General features: G+C 40.6%; 2 protein-coding genes across 2 annotated transcripts; both read right to left on the reverse strand.

Moving 5' to 3' along the window:
• Positions 1-579: 579 nt before the first annotated feature.
• kif20a (kinesin family member 20A) lies at positions 580-11,648 on the reverse strand. Its single transcript, XM_030069262.1, has 19 exons — positions 11,427-11,648; positions 10,167-10,334; positions 9,901-10,026; positions 9,501-9,620; positions 8,717-8,855; positions 8,242-8,417; positions 7,994-8,087; positions 7,516-7,728; positions 6,854-6,965; positions 6,672-6,746; positions 6,402-6,545; positions 5,383-5,551; positions 5,105-5,266; positions 4,576-4,715; positions 3,940-4,042; positions 3,016-3,214; positions 2,820-2,911; positions 2,546-2,683; positions 580-1,777 (listed from the first exon to the last, which is right to left on the reverse strand). Exons 2-19 carry the CDS (start codon positions 10,326-10,328, stop codon positions 1,394-1,396), a joined length of 2,748 nt encoding a protein of 915 aa, XP_029925122.1. The 5' UTR covers positions 10,329-10,334; positions 11,427-11,648; the 3' UTR covers positions 580-1,393.
• On the reverse strand, positions 10,936-21,615 carry LOC115371000 (cationic amino acid transporter 2). The gene is made up of 13 exons (XM_030068116.1): positions 21,246-21,615; positions 19,761-19,916; positions 19,168-19,324; positions 18,587-18,720; positions 17,998-18,220; positions 17,526-17,662; positions 16,125-16,227; positions 15,769-15,902; positions 15,502-15,668; positions 14,076-14,184; positions 13,853-13,970; positions 11,631-11,796; positions 10,936-10,956 (listed from the first exon to the last, which is right to left on the reverse strand). Exons 1-13 carry the CDS (start codon positions 21,613-21,615, stop codon positions 10,936-10,938), a joined length of 1,995 nt encoding a protein of 664 aa, XP_029923976.1.
• Between the last annotated feature and the right edge of the window lie 391 nt (positions 21,616-22,006).

Below are 22,006 nucleotides of genomic sequence, written 5' to 3' on the forward strand. Positions count from 1 at the left end.
ATCATGATGGTCAATTCATTGTTTGGAAATAATATGAACCAGTCAAATTAAGATTTATAGACTGTATTGTAGAACGATGAAATAATTACAAGAATACTGTTTCAGCTCATGCTAATAGCTGACCAACATGCAAAAAAACAAAACAAAAAGTGGACAAAACAAAAGTAGCATAAGATGTTTACACAAAGTCAAAATGAACTATTAAAGCAATATTTCATTGTTATAGCTGAAAGGTTTTACCAATTAATGATTGCAGTTCCACAAACATGGGCCCTCTCAGTAATCAGCAGTCCTTCTCTTGCTTTTTTCCTAAAATCATACTGGTAAAACATACTAGCCAAAGCAGATTAAACATTTTAATCAGATCTTTAAGCCCAAAACTGCAAACTGATAAGCATACATATGTTATACCAATGAAATATTGCAATAAAAGGATCATTTTATGCAACATTCCTCTTTGACCTAAGAGTTAAGAACCAGGTGAATCTTGAATTTTTGGCTTTGTCTGCATAAAACAAGGAAACTTTTTGTCCATGCTGCTGTTAAAAGAATGGATATCAAATGGGAAGCCATGGTACATTTTTTGTGATCATGTGAGTGGTGTTTATTCATTTGAACATTTTTTTTTCCCCTTTTGTAAAGCCATCCAACTTTTGCATAAAATTGGATATCACCAGCATGTCAGGGCTACGTCACTATACTCATGGTTCAATGTGATACGCATCCCTGGTCTTTAACTTCTCTCAGGCCAAGGAGGCATTTCCATATCACCTTTAAAAAGTGTCTTTCAACAGAAGGCGATTTGTGCAAAAGAATGACACACCTGTCCCAATCATACATCAAAAAAATCCTCAAGAACTACAGACCAAAGACAGACCAAACCTGTCTGTCATCAGAGTTGCATACTGTGGGCAGGCTACCGGATAGTCTTCAGGGCCAACTTGTGTATGTGTATATATATCCATTAGTTATATTTTTTCACACATGAACAGTTTATAAATGTCTGACTAGAAAAAGAGACTTTTTACATCAAAGGCATAAGAAAACAGTTGCAGGAATGAACGCACTTCGGTCACTTGACCACTGAGCAGAGATAAATGCCTTGCTCCAGGGCACATCAACTGAAGTAGTTGACACAGAAGAGAGGATAGTGTTCATTTCTGATGCACAAACTTTTCCACACACTCAACACCCTCCACTCCCAAGTTTGCCTCTCATAACCACTGACATCATACAAAATATTTGGTAAGACTACAGTGAGGTAATAGCAGTGTAAAATGTGATTTCATATAGTGGAAAAAATATAATGTAGTATAAAGACAGCAGCAATTTATGCTCTGCTTTTGCGCCATATCAAAAAGAAGCATGCCCTTGTTGTCAAACAGTAAAGAAATCAGTACTTGCCCCTGAGACTACGAGGGGTGGGGACGGGGCTGGGAGGGGGAGACTGCTGGCGTGACCGTAAGATGCGTGAGTACGGGGTGACGTGTGTGTCTTCAAGACTGTGAGTTTTACATTTGCGTGACGGAGTGCGTGAGTGGAAGAGAGACTGGAAAAAGGGGCGTTTCTCAGGGGGCTGGTTTTCAGTGTTAACAGGTGCTGCTGCCGGGCCGTGGCCCCTCTTCTTGCAGGAAGCGGGCGTGGCAGTGGAGGAGGAGAAGCCTGAGGGGGGCAGCTGAGGCCGGGCAGCCTGGATCCTCTCTAGGCTCTCTGCCTTGCGCCTGAGGTCAGCCTTGACCAGCATCAGGCCATTCTGGAGCTCCACCAGGATCTGGTCCTGAGAACAGCCAAGACAGTTAGACAGGACCAGAGGGAGGGGAGTGAAGATCGTGAAAGGTGAAGGACAGTGGGAGGTGGAGGGTTGAGTGAGAGAGACAGAGGAGGTGAGGGGAAAATGCATCTCATGAACAGGCACTTGCACTCTGACCACCCGGTGTAGATGTTAGAACCCTTGATTTAGTTGTAAAGCCGACTAGGAGGCAGTTAGTGGCGAGAGGAGTGGGAGAGAAACAAGGCACAAAAAAGTTTAATGTAGGACTACACAAGTAACAGATGTTTCTTTACACTTTTCTATGGATAAGACAACAGTTGCTGGTACTAAGTGCTGCGATGACATTTTAGTATCTACATGTAGCCCCTTTTTAATGAAAGGGAACTCTCTCCTAACTTTAATTTTTGATGCAGTGGCACATAGAGATAAAGCAATATGCTGAGACCCACACATAATATTGGCATCATTTCTAATCTGTAGAGAGCAACATAATAGGTGTTAATGTATCTTAAAAACTCTAATTAAAAACTGATTTGTAATATAAGTGCATCTGGGATATTTTAGCCCCCCTTTTACCTTCAAATTTACTTTAACCTCCAGAAAATGATTACAATAAAAATTACTTCCCAAGTTCATGTGTCAAGTACTTTAGGTGTCCTGTTAACCAAAAAGCCCTTTAAATAAAACATACCCATTTTCAGATTCTCCAGAAGGCACAGGTTTGAACAGTTTGGTTTGTGAAGTATATAAAAGCTCAGCTGAGCTCAAAAGTACCTGTTTGGCCAGGGTCTCATCTGCAGCCGTTAATGCCTGGCGCAGCCTCTCCCCTCCAGTGTTGCGACAGCAGGCTCTCTCACCGGACTGCAGGTTGCTCCCCAGCCTGTGCAAGTCGTGACGCAGCTGACGGAGTCTCTGTTTGGGCAAATACAAGTCAGAGAACTGCTCTCTCTGAAGATGACTGGACTTCAGTCTAGCAAAAAGAACTGTAAAACTCTTATATACACTCTTTAAGTAACGTATTATGCTTGTGGTGTTAGCAGTATCTGACCCGTTGCCCCTCCTCCAGCTTGCGGTCGGCAGCGTTGGTGAGGGCGCCTGTTGGACCGGGGATTGTCAGCTGCAGCTTCAGCTTCGCCAAGTCTATAGAGGCAAGGAACGACAAAGTCAAACAAGCACCATTAACAGAATCATAAACAAAAGATACCAAAACTAACAAAATAAGACCAATCTTGGTGTCACCATACCTTGTGTTTTGGCGTGCAGCTCAGCACGACACTGGTCAAGCTCAGCACGCATTCTGCTGAGCTCCCCTGGTTGCACAGCGAGGCGCTGAGACCGCCGAGGACCCTCACAGTCTGCCTGTGGCACCAGTATGGAGGCTGGTTCGGCCTCTTTCTTCTTCTCCAGGGCAGCAGTCAGAGCTTCAATCTCCTGATCACGCTCCTAAAAGAGGGATGAAAGAAAGGAGATCAAAATTACTTCATTTTCGGCGCTAACAGGAGAGAGCACAGAGACTAAGACGCATTTAAAAGAAAAAAAAATTCGGCCTAAAGCGCATTAACACTGCTTAGAAGAAGTATCATTAAAGAGGGTGAGTGTCTGTTCTGCCAGTCACCTCATCAGGTTATCAGACAGTTTATTTCTATTCTAAAAAGGTGGTGGGGCCCTTCAGTAGCTTTACTATTATCACTAAAGTGTCACTTGCAGGGCAGGAAAGCAAACTTTCTCACCCACCAGCCAATGTAAGTACAGTCCAATTCTTTTCCTATGCATCAGTTAATTGAAAATTAGGACCAGAAAAACAAGTTTTCTAAAATAAATTTTTATCTTCCTGGCCACCTTGCTGATTTAACACACGTAGGTGTGAAAACTATAAACAAAGAGCATCATTTTTGGATTGAAGTCAGGCCATGAGCAGGGATACTGCCTGAAAGCAAGCCAGGCAGATAATAAGGATGAATGGATTTTGGCAAACAAACCTTTTTGATTGGCTGGTTTTCACAGACATCGTGCATGTCTGTAGAATACATTCACAGTACAGTGTACAAACCGGTGATAAACAAATCCAATTCATATCCATTCATCTTTCAACTAGAGGATTTTGATTGGAATCTGACCAGTGTTTTGTGATTTCTGTTTTCATGTGACAGACCCCATCCAGCTCTCACCTCCAGTTCCTGGCTGTAGTATTTTTTCAGGTTTTTCTGCAGGTTATTTATTTTGTCTTCACACCTCTCTTCCATTAGAGCTCTCTCTGTCTCCAAGGTTTCACTGTGGGGTAAGAAAACACATTGCAACTTCACATCTTTCAACTTCAAGCCTATTCAAAAAGGTTTTCAAGGCAATGTTTGGGGTTTTAATAAACTGGCAGAAGTCTACGGTTGGTATTTGTACACAACTGTAGGCGTTCTTCAGTGAAATGTCAGAGAGGCTGAACACCCAGCGGGATACCTTACAAAGATTTCCTTGCTGGCGTCTCACTCTCTTATAGCTCAAACCAACCACAAAATTATTATTTCTATGAAGAACTATAAAAAGATTCCGCTTTAAGTGATTTCCAGTGGAGTGGAGCAGTTCTGTTTGTTTTTGATAGATATAGGGAACTGGACTAAAATAAATGGTTTGCTTCCAACTGACTCAGAATGACATTAATAATTACTAATAGAGACAGCTGCTACTTGCCCAGCATCTTCAACATTGCTAGAAAAGTTTTAAACCACCCTCAGTGTAGCTTTCATAAAAATAATGAGCTCTTGAAAACTAACTGGCCACCTGATGTCAAACATACACACAAACACACTCACCTGAAGTCGTTCTGCATTCTAGAGATGACCTCCATCATCTCAGAGACCACCTCCTCTCTCACATTTGCCTCAAGAGTCTCTCTCTCCTCCCGCTGGCGCTGCACCTCTCTCTTCAACACATCTATGGCCTGCAGTAACGCCTGAGAAAGAGATCAGCCACTTGTTAGCTAGGCAGGTGTAGGGAAGGTTTGGAAAATATGTTGATTTTCTTTGAGACCTTTAAAAGGTTGTGAGGAAGAGAATACCTTCTTCACACTGGTCTGCTTTCATAAAGGCAGACTCGATATGTTGATCTAAATGTGCAAACCTCTTCTCATCTTCTCTTTGACAGAGTTCTGAATCTGCTTTTTAGTGGGATTTGTGAACTGTATTTATCTGCATGGGAATTGAATGCTTCCTGTGGAAGGAATCTGCCAAAAGGGTAAACCTCTCATTTCTCACAAGCAGTTGTTCGTGGAAGAGAGGTGAACATAATGAAGTAAGGAAAATAAATGTATTAAATCCCATTTGTGTGTAAGTAAGATGTTACCTCTGTGTCTAACATGGTGGCATCTCCATCCTCTCCATCACTGTCCTCTACCACACTGTCACCTTCCTCCATCACAGTGCTGTCATTAGACCGCAGCGCTGGCTCTCGCAGGAGGGACAGGATGTACGCCACTCTGGTCTTTGTACACGGGCCCTGGACCAGCTGAAATATGACATGAAGATTGATTTTTTTTTTTTTTTTAGACACATTCCTTCGCCTGGGCGTACTCAGTCACTCTGAAATCACAACATTCAGAAGTACAAGAGTGTGATTCTTACTTGAGTAGCGATAGCAGAGAACTTGAGGGCTTGGAGGGTCTCATCATAGATGGAGGCACATGGATTGATGTTGACCACCATGCTGGAGCTTCCTCGACCACAGAAGAAACCCTGCAGCACCCGGGTCAGTTTGCTGTCTCTGAATGGCACCACCTGAGGGGGCCGTGACCTGCATATGAATGTCAAAATGTCATTCTCGGTAAAACAGCTGGTTCCAAGATGTCTTGTGACCTGACATATGCCAAATTTGGTTGACCTTGTCATGCTTGTTCAAAACAAAGACAAAGACAAACAGTCTTGGTGTAATGAATACAAAATCTTGCTAACAGTAGCCATGACTCAGCAAAATTTTATGGACTATCGTGAGGATTTATGACATCCCTGTAATCACAAACATTTCAGGATCAAACTTGCCTTGTTTGGGAAAAACTACTAGCAAGAGCTGTCATACATAAGGGATTCAGTGATAAGAACTTGGTTTTCAAAGTTAAAATTCAACATAAAGCGGCATCCCCAAGGATCTTCATCTTCTCTTTTATCTGAATCATTATGGAACATCAGTTTCTAGAAATAACAACAACAACAACAACAAAAAAAGTGTTTCATATGAACAGATGCCTGTCTATTTAGGAAAAGGTATTGGGCCACTTCATGTTTTTCAGTTGTAACTTAAAACATGTGGATTCATACAAGAAATTAGACTTTATTGATTGACTGATAATTTGTTTGGAAATTCTTTTTGTCTCATTACAGTCAGACGCACACTTAACATGACAAGGATGACAGAACAAAATAATGTAGCATTTCAGTTTTTTAGGTGAGTGTTGTTGTTATCAGAATATTATCATCCATTATTTCTTTGTTTACTAAATAACAGCAACATTAAGTTGTAAATCAAGCTAATTTACTAAGAATCCCCCACCTCTACCTATTCAGCATTTTTGTTTGCTATTTTCACAACATTTTTGAAAATCAATTCTCAGACTGACACTGTTTCCAGTGCAGGATCAAAAATATACCTGTTGTTCTGGTTGTGCCTCAGAGCAGCAATACAGCGTCCCAGGGTATGGAGGGACGTGTTGATGTTGTTGGCCTCCTTCATCCTCTCCCCATTGCGCTGGTCTTTACAGCGTTCAGAGCCAGCCAGATCACACACAGTCAGTCTGCAAGGAGGGCAGAGAGAGACACACTGCTCTGTTGCCACTTTTTACAAAACACAGACCCTACCTGGATTCCAAACCTGTCAAAACTGAAGTCTACAGATATCCGAGTGTTTGAAGATGACTTACTCGCTGATGCGCAGGGCCTGGCCCGGATCTGCCTCTGGGCGAATGTGCAGCACACGGATGGAGAAAATGCTGTGGCTGAATAGAGGATTAAGGACCCACCAGTAGAGATTAGTTTCACTGAAACTAATAAGATCAGAAACACTAATTTTGTTGCAGCTCTTACTCTAAAGCGCTATTCCTACCTGCGGCTGGAGTTCTGGTTGAGATGAGTGCTGGCAAAGCTCTGGTTACGGCGTCCAGCCCGCAGAATTCTCCAAGCTTCCTCTGCACTTCGGACCTGGATCCAGGTGAGGTCTGTTATAACAATACATAGCACAGAATGAAATTCTCCAGAAACTAGTGTACAGTTAGACTGTACAAGTCATGTTGAGAGGAAATCTGTGAGATGTGAGTGCTAAGTCATAAATATTAAATCAACACCCATAAGCTTGCAAGCATAAGCCAGGTTTTTATAATTACTCAAACTGATCCACTCTCCCTATTAAAAGGGTGCATTATAACAAAACCAAGGAATGGAAAATGGTCTATGGATAATTTAAAGATTTTTTTTTTACACTCATTAAGTAAGATCATTGTCTATTGCTGTGTTTCTAAAACTATGGCATCCAGCCAAACAGGAGAATAACACAACTGCAGTTATAGTGAAGGAAGAGGGAAGAGTGAAAAAGGTAGAGCTTCTAAGCTATTTCCTGCTTAATGAAGTGTGCCACTCATTAAATGGAAGAAGCTCCGTGAGTAATGAGATTCGGCTGCAGGAGTTTTGAACTAATCTACTATGTACTATAGTAATTAAACAGTTTAATGTTCTATAAATATTTTTTATGCAAGAGTGAGTCAGTGTTACCCTTTACATAGGGGTTGCCCTGCTTGTCGTCACTGAGCCGCAGCGTGGCCCTCTTCCGGGGCTGCAGAGAGGGCGGAGCCTCCAGCAGATCGTATAGGAACTCATTGTAGATCTCATAGAAGGACACCCAGACAGAGTACTGCACCCCCTCCTCCAGCTCGTCCCCTCCGCTGTGTGAGAGGCTGTCAGGCTCCAGGCACACACTGTCAGAGTCTGCAGCGAGAAAGTCTGAAATGAACGCCTGATACTCCAGAACAGAAGACTTTCATAATTACTTTGTCAGTGAGATGGAGGTATCTTGCATCATGTCCATGTCTGTCAACAGGTTCATTCAGACCTCCCTAAATGAAATACAAGTTTTCAAGTATTTCCAAGAAGTCCACAGACTTTTGGCCCACCGGTAAACCCATGGAAATTGATTATTTATAAATGTAATGTCTAAAAAAATGGCTATTTTTAATTTAAAATTAAAACTCACCTTCTAGCTGGGTGGCAATGTTACTTGTAGCAGAGAGTCCCGCAATGCCACTGTCCCAGACTGTACTAGTGCCACCTCGGCGACAAGTCTCATCCTATAACACAAAACACAAATATATAATTACAAATGCAAAAAGAGAGTCTGTATTTTTTTTTTTTATCTGTTTTTTGATCACACAGATCTGCTAAAAAGTAGGGTAGAAAGACGGAACAGTTAAGGCTTTTACTAAAGGTAGTTGTTCTGTTCACCTCTTTAAGCAGAGAATCTCTGCGGATTTCCTCGGCCCTGACCTCTCCAGGGTTCAGCTGTCTTACATCCTGATACATGACTGGCTTCATGTCCATGGCTCCGTACAGATGGCCCTGCAGTTTCCTGAACACAGACACCAAAGCCCTGGGCAGGAGGCCTGCCTCTCGACCCACACCTGCAGGTCAGGCGTTACCATTTTAGGCTTTTTGCTGACAATCTCATCAACAGTAACTAACAAATACTGTGAGACTAAAATAAACTTTGAATTATGTACTACCATTAAAACTGACAAAAAGTAGGGACTGCAAGGGTCAGGGACATAGTGCCGTGGCAGTATTCATTTAACTACAGAATGATCATCTAAAGGCAAGTGCTATGCCAGGTGATTGCAAAATAATACTGCAACCCTCCTATAGCTTTGTAAATGTGTCACCAAGTATTATAAGTTGCGAGAGGGACAGAAAAAAAAATCACCTTGAATGGTGTAAGTCTTTCCAGAGTTGGTGACACCATATGTGTAGAGGAGTCTGTTCTCTCCCTGAAGCACATCCTTCACCATCTTCTTCATGGTCCACTCATAAAACTGCTGCTGTGTGGTCTCGGGCCCAAAGATCTAGAAAAGACAGTTAATGTTGAAAACATTTGTGGCCTTTGTAAATACAGATTTTATTACAAATATCTTTATGAGAAAAATTAACATTTACTTCATTTTTTGATGTGTGACTATATGATTACCTTTGTAATTAACACCTCTCTGGGTTAGTAGCTCAGATTTGTGAGCAACTTTTTAAACCATCTTCATGTTACCGTATGTAGGTATATGTCAGTATACATGAAAACATGTGAAAAGCATCTTGTTTTAGCACTTGCATACAGAAGTGGTTCATATGAACTCACAACTGCAGGATAGAATGATTTGAGCTCAGTCTTGTTTGGCAAAAGAGCATAAAACAGTGCAGAACTGAGGCAGTTTGTGCAAATAAATCTGATGTGTATGAATGAAAATTTATGTTCAGAGACTGGCAGTGGGGTGCTACTGAACCCTGCTTTCCATAAGAATTTTTGGTTCAGCCACTCAGCATAACAACGAAAAAAACAAAACAACTATGGATTTCAACCCGTCTTGTGTCCCAACCAAGCTATTTCCCCGCTTTGCAAAAAACACCTTCAACATGGTTTGAGCAATAACAACAATTCAGGATATATTACAGGATGTAAAAACACCCTTTTGACATGTCCACATGTGTGGGCCCTGTACCTTTGAAAAGCTGAACTTGTGCATGCTCTGGGAGATGCCCCTCTCTGCAGTCCTCATGTTCTGCGAGTCCTTTGGAGCTTTGAGCATCAGGGTCTCTTCATTTTGGATATTCACACACCCCTGTAAAATATGCAAAAAGAAAATGTTCTTAATGCCACGTGGTGGTTAGCTTCAATCCTGCTTGATTCACTCATTGCCATTGCACAGCAATTATTGCACAACTGGCCATATATCATGAAATATCTGAATATCTATGATACCCACAGGAACTGATCCTAGAATAGGTCTAAGAGTGAACTGGGTAAAAAAAAAAAAAAAAAAAAAAAAATCACCCCCATCTCTCATAAAAATCTACAGGAAATACTGATGCCTAAAGTGAAAATAAAGTGGGGAGCCTTACCTGCTCTTCTCCCATGGCCTTTTCCCCCTCAGTAAGTGGTCGGATGCGCAGGTAAACCTTCACTTTCTCAGTGCTCCCCTCATCACTGCTTCCCTGTCTTGGCAAAGCAGGTTTCACTGCTGCTTTCTAGAAAGATGATATCAAAAATTTTGATTTGAAAAGAGGTCTCATACACCCAAAAAATGTCTGATAATAAATTGTTGCACAAGACCTCTGCAAAGCAATTTAAATCACAGCACGTAAACAATAAACCTGTCAAGTCTTACCGGTTCAGTCCTGGATGTGTGGGTTTCTAGGCCCGGGGAGATCATGGAGATCTCGGGCATACGCGGTCTTGTCAGGCCTGTGAGCTCCGCTGCTGTGGACTCAAACACAGCTATCTCCTCCTCGTCTGACGGAAATCCACCCGGTGACAAAATCAATGCCATGTTTACCTGTTCCAGGGAAGTTAAGTCTTCGTGAGTTATTTTTCATTTTAAGCACCTAGTGTTCATGCCTTATTCAAGACCTGGCATGGTGCCAAGGATTTACTCAGGTTCCATGTAAAAATCTCTTATGGCTTTCACATTGACTTCAGGATATAATATGCAACAAAACACTGAGGTTACAACACAGTTTACACAGATCATTACAAAACATTAACTTTTTTGATGTATTAAGATATTACCTGGATTATAATTTTATCTGACTCTGCAGAGGGCATGACTATGAATTATATCAAACTGTAAATAGTCATCACCAATAAGTCCTTTCTAAGTTATTCTTTGAAGGATAGACCCTATAATCAGGCAATTACTGATACATAAGTCTAGGCCTAAAGGAAAGCTGTGATAATAAGCGCTGTTCAGGCAGCTGCTGTAGGAGGATCTTACTCAAACAAGAGGTGTGTCATGAAATGTTCTTGATTTAGAAGCCTGACCTCAGCTTATTAGTGAGATGCTATGAAAACACACTCAGGGGACACACCTAATGCAGCCCACTTTGCCTAACAAAGGCACCTAGAAACTGAAGGGACTGTAAAACTGAGAAAACGACTTAAGTCAATCTCCTGCCCTCCTGAACAAAAGTGCGGACACAGAAGGACTGCAATACACAAATCTACACAACCTTAATGCACTCCTGCAAAACTCATCAGCCTGTGCATTTGAATATCCGCTTTAATAACATTATTCCGGTGTTATTAGCACGCCCGTATTAAAGTAGGAAAAGTATGAAGTCTTATGGGTGAAACTCAACATGAAAATGAAGTCGGTAATCGAAACACGCCACAAAAAAAAAAAAAAAACTGTAAAAAGGTCATTACAAGTGTTTTGTGATGGCAACTTGAACTTAAACTAGCTAAATGCATACAATAAGTCACACACAAACAAACAGACAAATAAACGAGCAAAGCCGAGGCTGTGGTCGTTGGCTGAGTTAGCTGGCTATAAGCAGTATATAATATGGTAATAGGTGTATTTAAAAGTATATTTTACAGTTTTTTCCTGAGAATAACCCACCGGAGGTCAGACGTTAGCTTAACTCACCTCGACGTTGAGCTCTTCGATGACTCAGCGAAGTCCACAGCAAATTACCTAAATATTTACTCTGTATCTCCTCAAAGACCAGATAGCTAGACACTTAAAATCACAGATAATAAGCTTATATTGTGGCAAAACCTGTAACTTTGCTCCTAAAAGCCCATGGTGTGTCTGTTGCCGTCCGACCTGAACTCACTAAACAACCCTCACCTGACGGGCGACGTTGATTTTCGAACATCGCGCTGCCCGTGACGAACCGCTCACTGATTGGCTAGAGGCAGCCCAGCCTGTCCTCTCATTGGCTACGGCCGTTTTGACTCGCAAGGTGCGCCTTCCAAACATCGCCTCCTTCAACAAAGACGGCTTTGATGAGTTCCTGGACACGGACATATTATTATATAAACACACGTGGGCCTGATACTTCTGGCATCCCAAAAATTACACACACACACACACACACACACACACACACACACACACACACACACACACACACACACACACACACACACATACTATCGATAATTCAATTTTGCTGATGTGAATTTAACCCTCCTAATTATCTTTGTAGCCCAGTAATTTTAGGCCAAAATTGGGGTCAACCTAGGACAAATTGCAAGAGAAGCAAACTCAACTGATTTTGTATCCTCAGTTTGTCCTGAGTGAGGGGAAAAAAAGTCCCAGGAAATCCCATTGGTGGAAAGTTTTGAAAATCACCTATTTATGACCACATATTACCAACAAACACTGTTTTTAACACACAGGGGAAAGGGTTCAAAATTTTACTTTCAGATATCACTATAAAAATTCACAAGTTGATTACACACACAAAGACAAGAAAAAAAGTCAATTACAAGTTCTTTGAATTATTCTGTTTACACATGCATATCACACATTATCAATATATCATATTTAATTCAAGGTTAAAACCTTGAATTAAAAGGTTACTATATATATAGTAACCTTTTAATTCACTGTTTAAATATCTGTTCTGGCATTTATTCCTTATATTCCTTATTAGGGCATATCAAATCAGATAATGTGTGATATGCATGTGTAAACAGAATAATTCAAAGAACTTGTAATGTGACATTTGGGAGGTAAAAACATGATTTCCACAACAAGTTTAAGGTATAAGGCGGGTGGGTGGAGACATGTTCCATTTAAAGGACCATATAGGCATTCAACAAGACATATGAAATACCTGACACACAAACTTGGGTAACAATTTTTATTGTAATCATTTTCTGGAGGCTTAAATGGCTGGAGTAAAGTTGGCCTCAATTGATATATATATATATATATATATATATATATATATAAAAACCTGTTAAAGAGAAAAAAAAATGAAGGTAACAGGAGGGTTAGGGTCTTTTTACTGTTGCATTCTCTGGCCCCGATCGTGGCTCTGAATATCAGTAGCTTAACTGTGCCGTATATCATAAGTTGTAATGTTGTAATTCTGTTTGAATAACCTGGAAAACGAATTAACTAAAATAGCTTAGAATCTTACTTTTTTTTCATTTAATGGGATCAGCAGTAATCTTTTTTTTATTATTTCTTTTATTTTTTTTTTATATTATTATTTTTTTATTGACTTGTAGAGGGAACATCTACTATTTTTGGCTGCATCCAGTTTTCAAATTATTAATTGCACATTTATTTTAGCATTTAACTTCAAATTATTAGACTTAGACTTAGACTTAGACTTAGACTTCTTTTATTGTCATTGCACAAAAAAACACAGCAGTGAGATTTTGGCAACGAAATGTCGTTGCTTGGCTTCCGGATTACAGCAGAGATGGAATTGTGGGACCGTTTAGGTATATATAAATATAAATATTATACATAAATATAGTCTATATAACTGGTATGATATGGTCTATATAACTAGTGCTAAAAAACAGGAGCTAAATAGTAATGAGTGCAATTGAGATTATTATGTTATGATGTTTGATTTTTTATTGTCTGTAAAATTTCACACATCCCCAAACCATAAACAGTCTTGCACAATTTAACTCAAGCATTAATAGGAAAGAATTTGCCCTTAGAATAATGTCATAGGACTAAAACTGATTCCGTTTAGTGTTGTAAACGGGTAAATGAACTAGTTAAAATGATAAAATAGAAAGGTGCAATACTTCATGAAGGGATATGTTTGGGAAAATCCAATATCAAATTCACTGAGGATTGTGTATTAACATGCTGTTCACTGATAAAATTTTTTAGGAATCCATATCATAACAAAATGACATCTAAACATATAATTGTAAAACCCGATAGCAAAAATAGTTCAGTTTCACACAAAGCTGCAACAAAAGTCTGGTCTGAGGAAGAGATTTCATTAAAAAAAAAAAAAAGCAATGTGTTCATTGTGATCCATTGATAGTTGACTAGATCAGATGTCTGGGCCTCTGAAATCTTGTCCACACTCAGTGTTTTGCTCTATATTGGTGCTGATGCTCAGGATATCAACTCGACTGTGTGCATTTTGGAGCCTCTGTTTCTGCACACTGTGCCGAACGCCATAGCAAAAGTAGATGAGCAAACCTGTTTAAAGAAACATAATTTATTGTTATACTCAGTATTTTTTCTTCACATTTGATTGTATTTTATGAGAATCTGTTTTTCATAGCAACAATAATTCTCCCGTACCTACTGCCATCCAAATTGCATAGCGGATCCACGTGTCTGATCCCAGCTGAACCATCAGGTAGACGTTGATAAAGGTGCTAAGAATGGGAAGCACGGGTAGAAAAGGCACCTGTAAAGTTAAAGAACAGGTCATTTTTGTACACTGTGTGGCAATGAAGTTAAGCATTAAGGCGCTGGTGGCACATGTTCTTTCATCAAGGTCTTTAACCCATGGAAAATGAATAGGTGCCCATTCATTTTCCATATTCAACCTCATTCTATCTCTGAAGAAAGAAGTGATTGTGGTTAAGTTGAAGAATCTCTGTCTGTCTGTCTGTCTGTCTGTGGTTCGATTATCTTGACAACCGCTCATCCCGTCGACTTCAAACTTGGCACGTGTTGCCGAGGATCCAAGGAAATGCAGTGTCGAGATTGAAGTTGTCTGGATGAATGGTTTGTCAAAATGATTCTCCAGAGAGCTGCAAGCAGCAACACCGGAGGCCAAGCAACAGGCCCGCTCCGAACAGGCAGGTTTGAAATGGGCACTGCACTGGTGAATGTGAAAAGCCGATGAAGTTTGAGGTAGGTCACTGATGGAGAAGTGCTTGTGTGGCCAGCAAATCAGTAAACAAGTCAAGCTTGTGTACTTCAGAATGGATTTGGATTTGCTGCTTGATGCAGGCATGTAAAAAAGAGGGTATTCTGTCTATCTAACAGGGCAGTGTCTTCTTGCAAAAGCTGGAGCCATCAGTGAAAATGTGCATGTATATTTCTCAAGGTGATTGCAAACAGTGATCAAGTGGTACTATCTGAGTGCACGGTATATGTCTGGCAAGTGTAAAAGGAAAAAAAAATTGAGTATAGCCATTCGAAACTTCTGTAGACTAAAGGAATAAATGTCTCAAAAACAGTGTCTGGAGAATGGTTTCATCCAGTGTTGGATTTATCATTAGCTCGAAAGTGATTTTATCATTACTTTTTTAAATCAAATGCCACCTAATTGGCCAGATAACAATGTGGACGTTTTTAAATGTAACATTATGACAGGCAACACCAGAGCAACAAAGACACAATTTGCCTGTTCAGAAGTTTTGTATCTGCATGCAGTCAGAGCCTCTTCCTCTGCCCACTGGCAATGGAGAGCGACCCATCAGCCAAGATCCTTGTAGTGTAATCCGCTGCCAGCAACTGTCAGAAACTGCACTGTTCACTCCAGTTGCCAAGGAGTATGAAATGGCAGAAGTTTCCCACATTATAGAACAGGCTTCTTATTGAATCAGGGCCAGAGCCTGGGTTTCTACTGTTAGGAATGATTTCCAACTTAGAAATCACAGTTAGTAATTTCGATAATGATTCTTCACAGACAGAGACATGTAAATCTGAAACTATATTACTACAGTGTGCACCTCACAAAATAGTACTTTAGGTAGATGTCTCAGAAGTGTACCATGAAGGCAGCTTTGGTCGTGCTCTGTGGTTGTCTCCAGATGATTATGATAATGAGGACCAGCACCAGTGCAATCACAGTAACACACAGCAGAATCCACCACTCCTGGGCCTGCAAGGAGTCTGCACCCTCAGTTATGAAGAGACTTAAAATGATAGCTAAAAAGACTGGAGGGAACACAGATTATGGTTAATGATTTCAGTTTAAGCATTGGTTTCATCTGCACACTGGATGTGATTGATAGAAGATGCCAAGAAGATCACTCACTGATGAAAACTGTGAAAACCGACACATTTTTTGACGTTCGAGCAGTGGCTTGTGGAGGAGGGTGTATAACTCCAGTCACTGTGAATGATTCCGCCTTGCTGCAACTTGAATCCTCGCTGAGATCTGCTTGGTACCTATAATAGTGAGAAAATATTAATAAACATTGCCTTAACATTGGACTCCTACTATATTCTTCATTTTCATACATAAAGAGGGCATGTGGGACTGGTGGCTTTTCCCTCAAGTCAACTAATTTGTTTCTCCTCATCATCAAATCATAGCCTGTAACTGGTAAAGATTTTTTAAACGATGCCACACACATTTCCATTATTGAAAGTGATTATGGTGAACTTTACCTTAATATGAGAATACACACTGCAACAAGTGTGTAGGCAAAGAGGGTTCCAATTGACATCATGTCCACCAATGCCTTCAGGTCGAATAATAACGCCATGATAGCTGCAAAGACAAGCACACAACATAATCCATTTTTTCCTCTTCAGATTAGTTTAATAAATCACATTAGAGTAATAAATCACATTAGAGGACTTCATCAGTGTCATTCAGCGGGAATTGTGTCCCTGGTGCCAGCATGTTGAGCAAAAGAGACTGATTTCCAGTGCACTATAGCACCTCTAGTGGACAAAAGTGATATTGGGCACATTTAAATCGGGGCCAATTTAGGGACCCAACACTGGACTGAGGGCCACCCAAGAACAAAGGGAACACAAAATAATTCCAGAGCAAATCTTTTCTCTAATAGCCTTTTCCAGACTAAAAGTCACGCTATTTGTGAATCATGTGGGAAATGTTATGTTGTGAAAAAAAAAAACTTATTTGGAGATGTTTTAATGACCAAAATGAATTTTTGCAATTTATTTTTTGGAAATGGTTTGCAGTCAGTTATGTAAAATACAATACAATTAACTGCTATCGTTAACTACAATTTGTAGTTAATGAGGTTAAAACAGATTTGTGAAAACTGACCGCCGGGAGGTTAAGCCTCTTGAATTGTTAAAACTTAGTAGCATTCCTTGCACATCAACTTTTTGGGAGGAGAGGCTGGGGAGAGAGAGGACGCTGCGATGCTGCGATCAGCACTCAACCTTGACACATGCAACACACTCATATCCAGTGAGCTACCAGGACGCCCTGCCCATGAATTTGTAATGCTTTATGTTAATCTCTATTTGCATGGCATTTGCCTGCTTGCAGATTAGGGACATCACTTCATAACAAAGCAACGGTAGCTCCATTTCCTCTGAAACATCCTTTTCTCCTCGCTGACACAAAGACACGATGGCCCCGGCTGCTGTCTCACGAGTCATAAACGACTTGTGAGATACCTAGCTGCCATGCAACCACGCCAACTTGACAGCTTAGCTCGGGGGGCACAGGTTTATCATCGTCAAAAGTAAAGTAGTGTGTGATTTAGGCTGCTTTAAAACTGTATTGGAAGTGGACAAAATATAACACATGCATTTCATCATGTCACCCAGAAACCACCAGAAATGTTTCTGAGGGCTGTCGTTGGCCCACAGGCCACACTTGCCTGATTTAAATAGAAAAATACTTCACATATTTTACCACACTGCCACAACAGTTGTATAGTATTTATGCAAAATTGGATTCAGAAATACTTTATTGATCCCTGAGGGAAAATTTGGGTGATTGGTTTATTATGCATGTTTTTATCACTTGGAGCAAATGTGGACGGCTTCAGCAATGAACATTACGCTTCATAGAGGCTGTTTTACCTGCTACGACCCCAGATGCCAGGGTAGCAATGACAGGACTTTGTCTCTCACTCATTTTACTGAGAGGCCTGAAGAGCAGCCCGTCCCTGGCCATGGCAAAAAGAACACGCGGCATCGGGAACATGGATCCCAGTAGGCTGTGGAGAAGAGGCTTTCGTCAGCAGATTTCATCAACATCAACCACAATTTGGTTATTCACATTATATGCTTATGGTTTTCATTTTGACTCTCAAATACTGATGTCAGTGATCTCCCACCCAGGAAAGAAGAACAAATGGGCTATTGTTTAAAAATGGTCTCGACAAACTACCCTGGAAACTGAAAACTGAACATCTGGTTGTTATGTAGCAGTTATGTAGTGCTTGCTCAAGCATGTTTAGACTGGAATTCCTGATCGGTTTTACTTTGAATTACATGATCATGATTTGGGAAGCTGAGCTGGGTTTTGCTCATGCCATAGATTATATCATACCTCGTTGATAGTGCACAGAGGGATCCTACAGCCACAGCATATTTTGCAGGGCCCCAACCAATATACGTGAAGGCCACAGGCAGTGGGCTGTGGACACTGAGCAAATAGTACGGCATCATAAGAGTCAGGGCCGCAGACACACCAAAATAGGCAAGGAAGCAGATGAGGAGGGAAGCCACAATTCCCAATGGGATGGACTTCTGAGGGTTCTGCACCTCCTCTCCTAAGAGAAAGCACATTGTTTGTTACACTATGCCTTTGTATTGTGTTTCATAATCCACTAATATGCTCCTTTGCAATGCACACTCATGTAATGTATCCGTAAATGCAATCACTGTATACTTTTAACAGTGTATCTATGGTAAATTGCATTATATCATGCAATATCTCTTTTCTCATATGCACATTACACATGTATGTATGCTTATTTGTTTTAACTGCACCGACATAAAGACAAAGTTCTATGTGTTTTCTATTATGATTCTTGCAAATAATGTTTTTTTTTTTTTTTTTTTTTTTTTTTCCTGCTTTGCATTTCAAAGCTTGGTGTTATATGAAAATGCCATGCCGACGACTTCCCTCAGTTTACCTGTTGTGGCGATGCAGTCGAATCCAACAAAAGCGTAAAAACAAGTTGCTGCTCCTGCTACAGTCCCCTCGAAGCCGAAGGGGAAGAATCCACCATGACCAAAGCTGGAGGTTTCATTCAGTGATGTCAGGTTTCTGAAAAGAATTAAAAAGTAGTTTACTGGCCAATCAGTAATGTTCAACTGATTGATAATTGAGTATTTTTAATGACTGTTTTATTTAACTCATTTTTAAAACGCTATTAAAGAGTAACTGAACCCCAAACAAAATCTGTTCATAGCCGGATATCTAATGACAAAAAGGCACACTGCTCAGTGAGGTCATCACCTGCTGTACCCTGTGGAAAGTTACATTACCTGGCATCAAAGATCAGCCAATAGCAGATTTGGGATTGAGATTTAGTGACCCAGTAATATTAACAGTGGCATACATTGAGAGGCTAACACACAACATAGTGTATGCTTCTAAGGCACAGCAACAAAAACACCACTGGATGTGAGACGTGAATAATATGTTACAATGTGTGTACGGTGTGGAAGTGTGACTGTCTCAATGTTGTAAACGAAGAAGAAGAATCCTTACTCATATCCATTTAGGATAGTGTCTCCACTAATGTACCAGTTGTTTATGTCCCCCTTTATGAAGCCAGAGACGATAACAAACAGCAACACCAGGATATTTACTGTCGTGAAAACCTTATTTACAATGGCTGATTCTTTAACACCAAATGCAAGAATCCCTAGAAAGGAAACACACAGAGGATATGCCGATAAGAACGTGAATACAGCCTACCTCAAATAACCAAGCACACATGGAAAAGGTTGTTAAGAAGAATAAACTTAGAACACAATTCTGAAAATGTATTAAAATTTTGGACAAGAGCTGATGCCCAATAAGGAAAAGAAGCACACATAAACACATTCGGAAAGATCTGAATTTCATACGTAAAATACAAATGGCATCATTTTGGATATGTGTGTATCTCCAAAAAATATCCCACAAATGTTAACATTCATTTGAATAAATATTATGATAATTTGTGCCAGTTTACTTGTTTTATGTTGTTGTTTTTTTTCTAATGAAGCTCATTTGGCAAACAAGTCAGTTGGCAAGTGTGACGTTTTGCATAAACAAACAAACAAACAAACAAAAAAAAAAGGATTGGGGAAACCTGCCTGCCAGCAGCATTATGAGAGCAGCTGCAAAGAAGTCTGGGTAGGGAGCTAATCCAGGTAAGTCCATTGCAGCCTGTTTGCCCAGAGAGTTGGCAATGACATTTCCAATGAGATCATCAAAGGTTCCACTCCAGGCTCTGGCAACACTCGATGTCCCTGGAAAAATAAAGGGGAAGAGAACAAGCGGGAGATCCAGCATGCAATCACAGAAACAGGGCAACGAGAGAGACCACCAGCATTGCAGGCAACTGTAACCAGCAATAAGGAGTGCAAGGTCCAGAAGCACTCCCAGACAGGGGGATAAGGTGAGAAAATGTATATTCATGAGATCATTGTGTAATATGGAGCAAGTTTAAAAAAAAAAAAAAAAAGACAGGAGGGAAATAAGGACACGAAAAGGTGAGGAGTTTCTTGAGGAGAGGGTCATATGCTACTGCAGGAGAGGAGAGTCTGCAGTTCTGACTGTGAAAGTCAGTGTGAGGCAAAGAGGAAGAAGAATTAGAGTTGGCTGCAGTGATGGCCAGGTCATTGAAGTGTTCAGTCCCTGATGGTCGCAAGACATGGGTTACAGTTTAGGGCCCTTTCAAGTGGTGGCCCACCAGCCAAATCCAGAAACCAGCAACTTCTAAGTGGCCCAGAAAGCTCGAATAGAATAGACTGTTTTTATAAAAACTGTAATATTTGAATTAAAATATTACTTGATAAAAATATTTGTGAATAGCAATGATATTGTGCAGCCCACATACAGCACTACAAGCATCGTCTAAAATCTGTAAGCAGTCAGGAAGCACGAGAAACACCAAGATATCTTTCACAAATCAGCTTTTTTCATGTTATCCAATTTTGACCATGCACGGTACATTTTCAAAGCATCTGATTATTGACAGTCACAAGCAAGCAAGTGCTCTGCTGAAATATGTCACCCTGAAATGTAAAACTGATAATGAACACTTTCGGTTCAACCCTTCGAGGACTGGAAACCACAGCCAAATCCAAACGTCAAACCAATATTTTTAATTTGTAATTACTGTGCTGTGGCTGTAGAAGCATATAGCATTCATTTCAAAAGTGGAACAATAAACATTTGTGCTTGTTACTTTTTGATGAAAAATTTGTCATAACCAAAAGCTAAAAAAAGGGTTTTAAATAGGCTGCTGAAAATGTGTCACCCATCTACATTTCCTGGTTGTAAAATCTGCACCAAGTAAATTTGTGACTGAATAGCCCTGTTCTAGGGCTTAATCAAGGCCCCCTTTGAAGGGAAGTCAGGAGTGGAGAGGAATATTTTAGGAGAAAAACCAAGTGGGCTGCATCATCTTGGATGCAGGGGTTGATGAGAGCAACCAGGAAGCTCAGCCAGCAGGGAGTTGGAGCGAAACACCGTCATCCAGAAGTCACAGTTTTGAAGCAGGATTTGGATTTATAGAAATTAATTTTTAAGGTGACAGGCAAAACTTTATTTTAACAGATTATCATTTTCCTCACCTATGACATAAGACAGCAGCAGGTTCCAGCCTGTGATAAAGGCCCATATCTCCCCAACGGTCACATAGCTGTACAGATAGGCAGAGCCAGTCTTGGGAACACGAGCTCCAAATTCAGCATAACATAGGCCTGCAAAGATGGAGGCTACTGCCGCTACCAGGAAGGAGATAATGATGCTGGGCCCAGCCACCGCTCTGGCCACTTCTCCTGACAGCACATACACACCGGCTCCCAGTGTGCTGCCAACCCCGAGGGCCACCAAGTCAAGTGTGGTCAAACATCGCCGAAAGTTTGACACCTCGCCCTCCGGCTCCAGGGGTTTTCTACGAGACAGGCTCTGGAGGAACAGCAGTATCTGTGCCCCAGACATCCTAAAATCAAGACATAATGTTCACTGTTAGGATCATTTGAGGGAAAATAACATTGCATGTGGCATACTAGAAGATGGGCACAAGAGCACATATGTGAGGCGTATGTAACATACATGTTCAAGAGTTGGTGCAGGTTTCTTTACATGCTTTGTGAACAAATTGCCCTCTGAAACAGTTAAATGTTGGTTGTAAAAGTGTGAAAAGAAGAAACCACAACTGTCCTTGATCTATATGGTTTGAACACAGTACAATGTTGTTTCTACTAAACCTAAATACAAAAAAAAAATGAACTTGAACTCCAACTTGTAACCAAAGAAGTTACAAGGAGATTTCAGAACGCCCAGCTTAAAATAAACTATGAAGTAAATAACAAACTTACAAAGTGCACAA

This window comes from Myripristis murdjan, chromosome 14 (assembly GCF_902150065.1).
Source record: "Myripristis murdjan chromosome 14, fMyrMur1.1, whole genome shotgun sequence".
Taxonomy (NCBI): Eukaryota; Metazoa; Chordata; class Actinopteri; order Holocentriformes; family Holocentridae; genus Myripristis; species Myripristis murdjan.

What these genes read in the sequence shown, in the direction of transcription:
- kif20a (XM_030069262.1), bottom strand. Translation starts at nt 10,328, where the DNA reads ATGGCATTGATTTTGTCACCGGGTGGATTTCCGTCAGACGAGGAGGAG. An exon ending in AACCAGAACTCCAGCCGCAG is followed by an intron (nt 6,747 to 6,853) that starts GTAGGAATAGCG and finishes TCCTCTATTCAG; the next exon opens with CCACAGCATTTTCTCCATCC. An exon ending in GCTGCACGCCAAAACACAAG is followed by an intron (nt 2,912 to 3,015) that starts GTATGGTGACAC and finishes TTGCCTCTATAG; the next exon opens with ACTTGGCGAAGCTGAAGCTG.
- LOC115371000 (XM_030068116.1), bottom strand. Translation starts at nt 21,615, where the DNA reads ATGTCTGGGGCACAGATACTGCTGTTCCTCCAGAGCCTGTCTCGTAGA. An exon ending in CTCTGTGCACTATCAACGAG is followed by an intron (nt 17,663 to 17,997) that starts GTATGATATAAT and finishes TCTTCTCCACAG; the next exon opens with CCTACTGGGATCCATGTTCC. An exon ending in TGCAATTTGGATGGCAGTAG is followed by an intron (nt 13,971 to 14,075) that starts GTACGGGAGAAT and finishes TTCTTTAAACAG; the next exon opens with GTTTGCTCATCTACTTTTGC.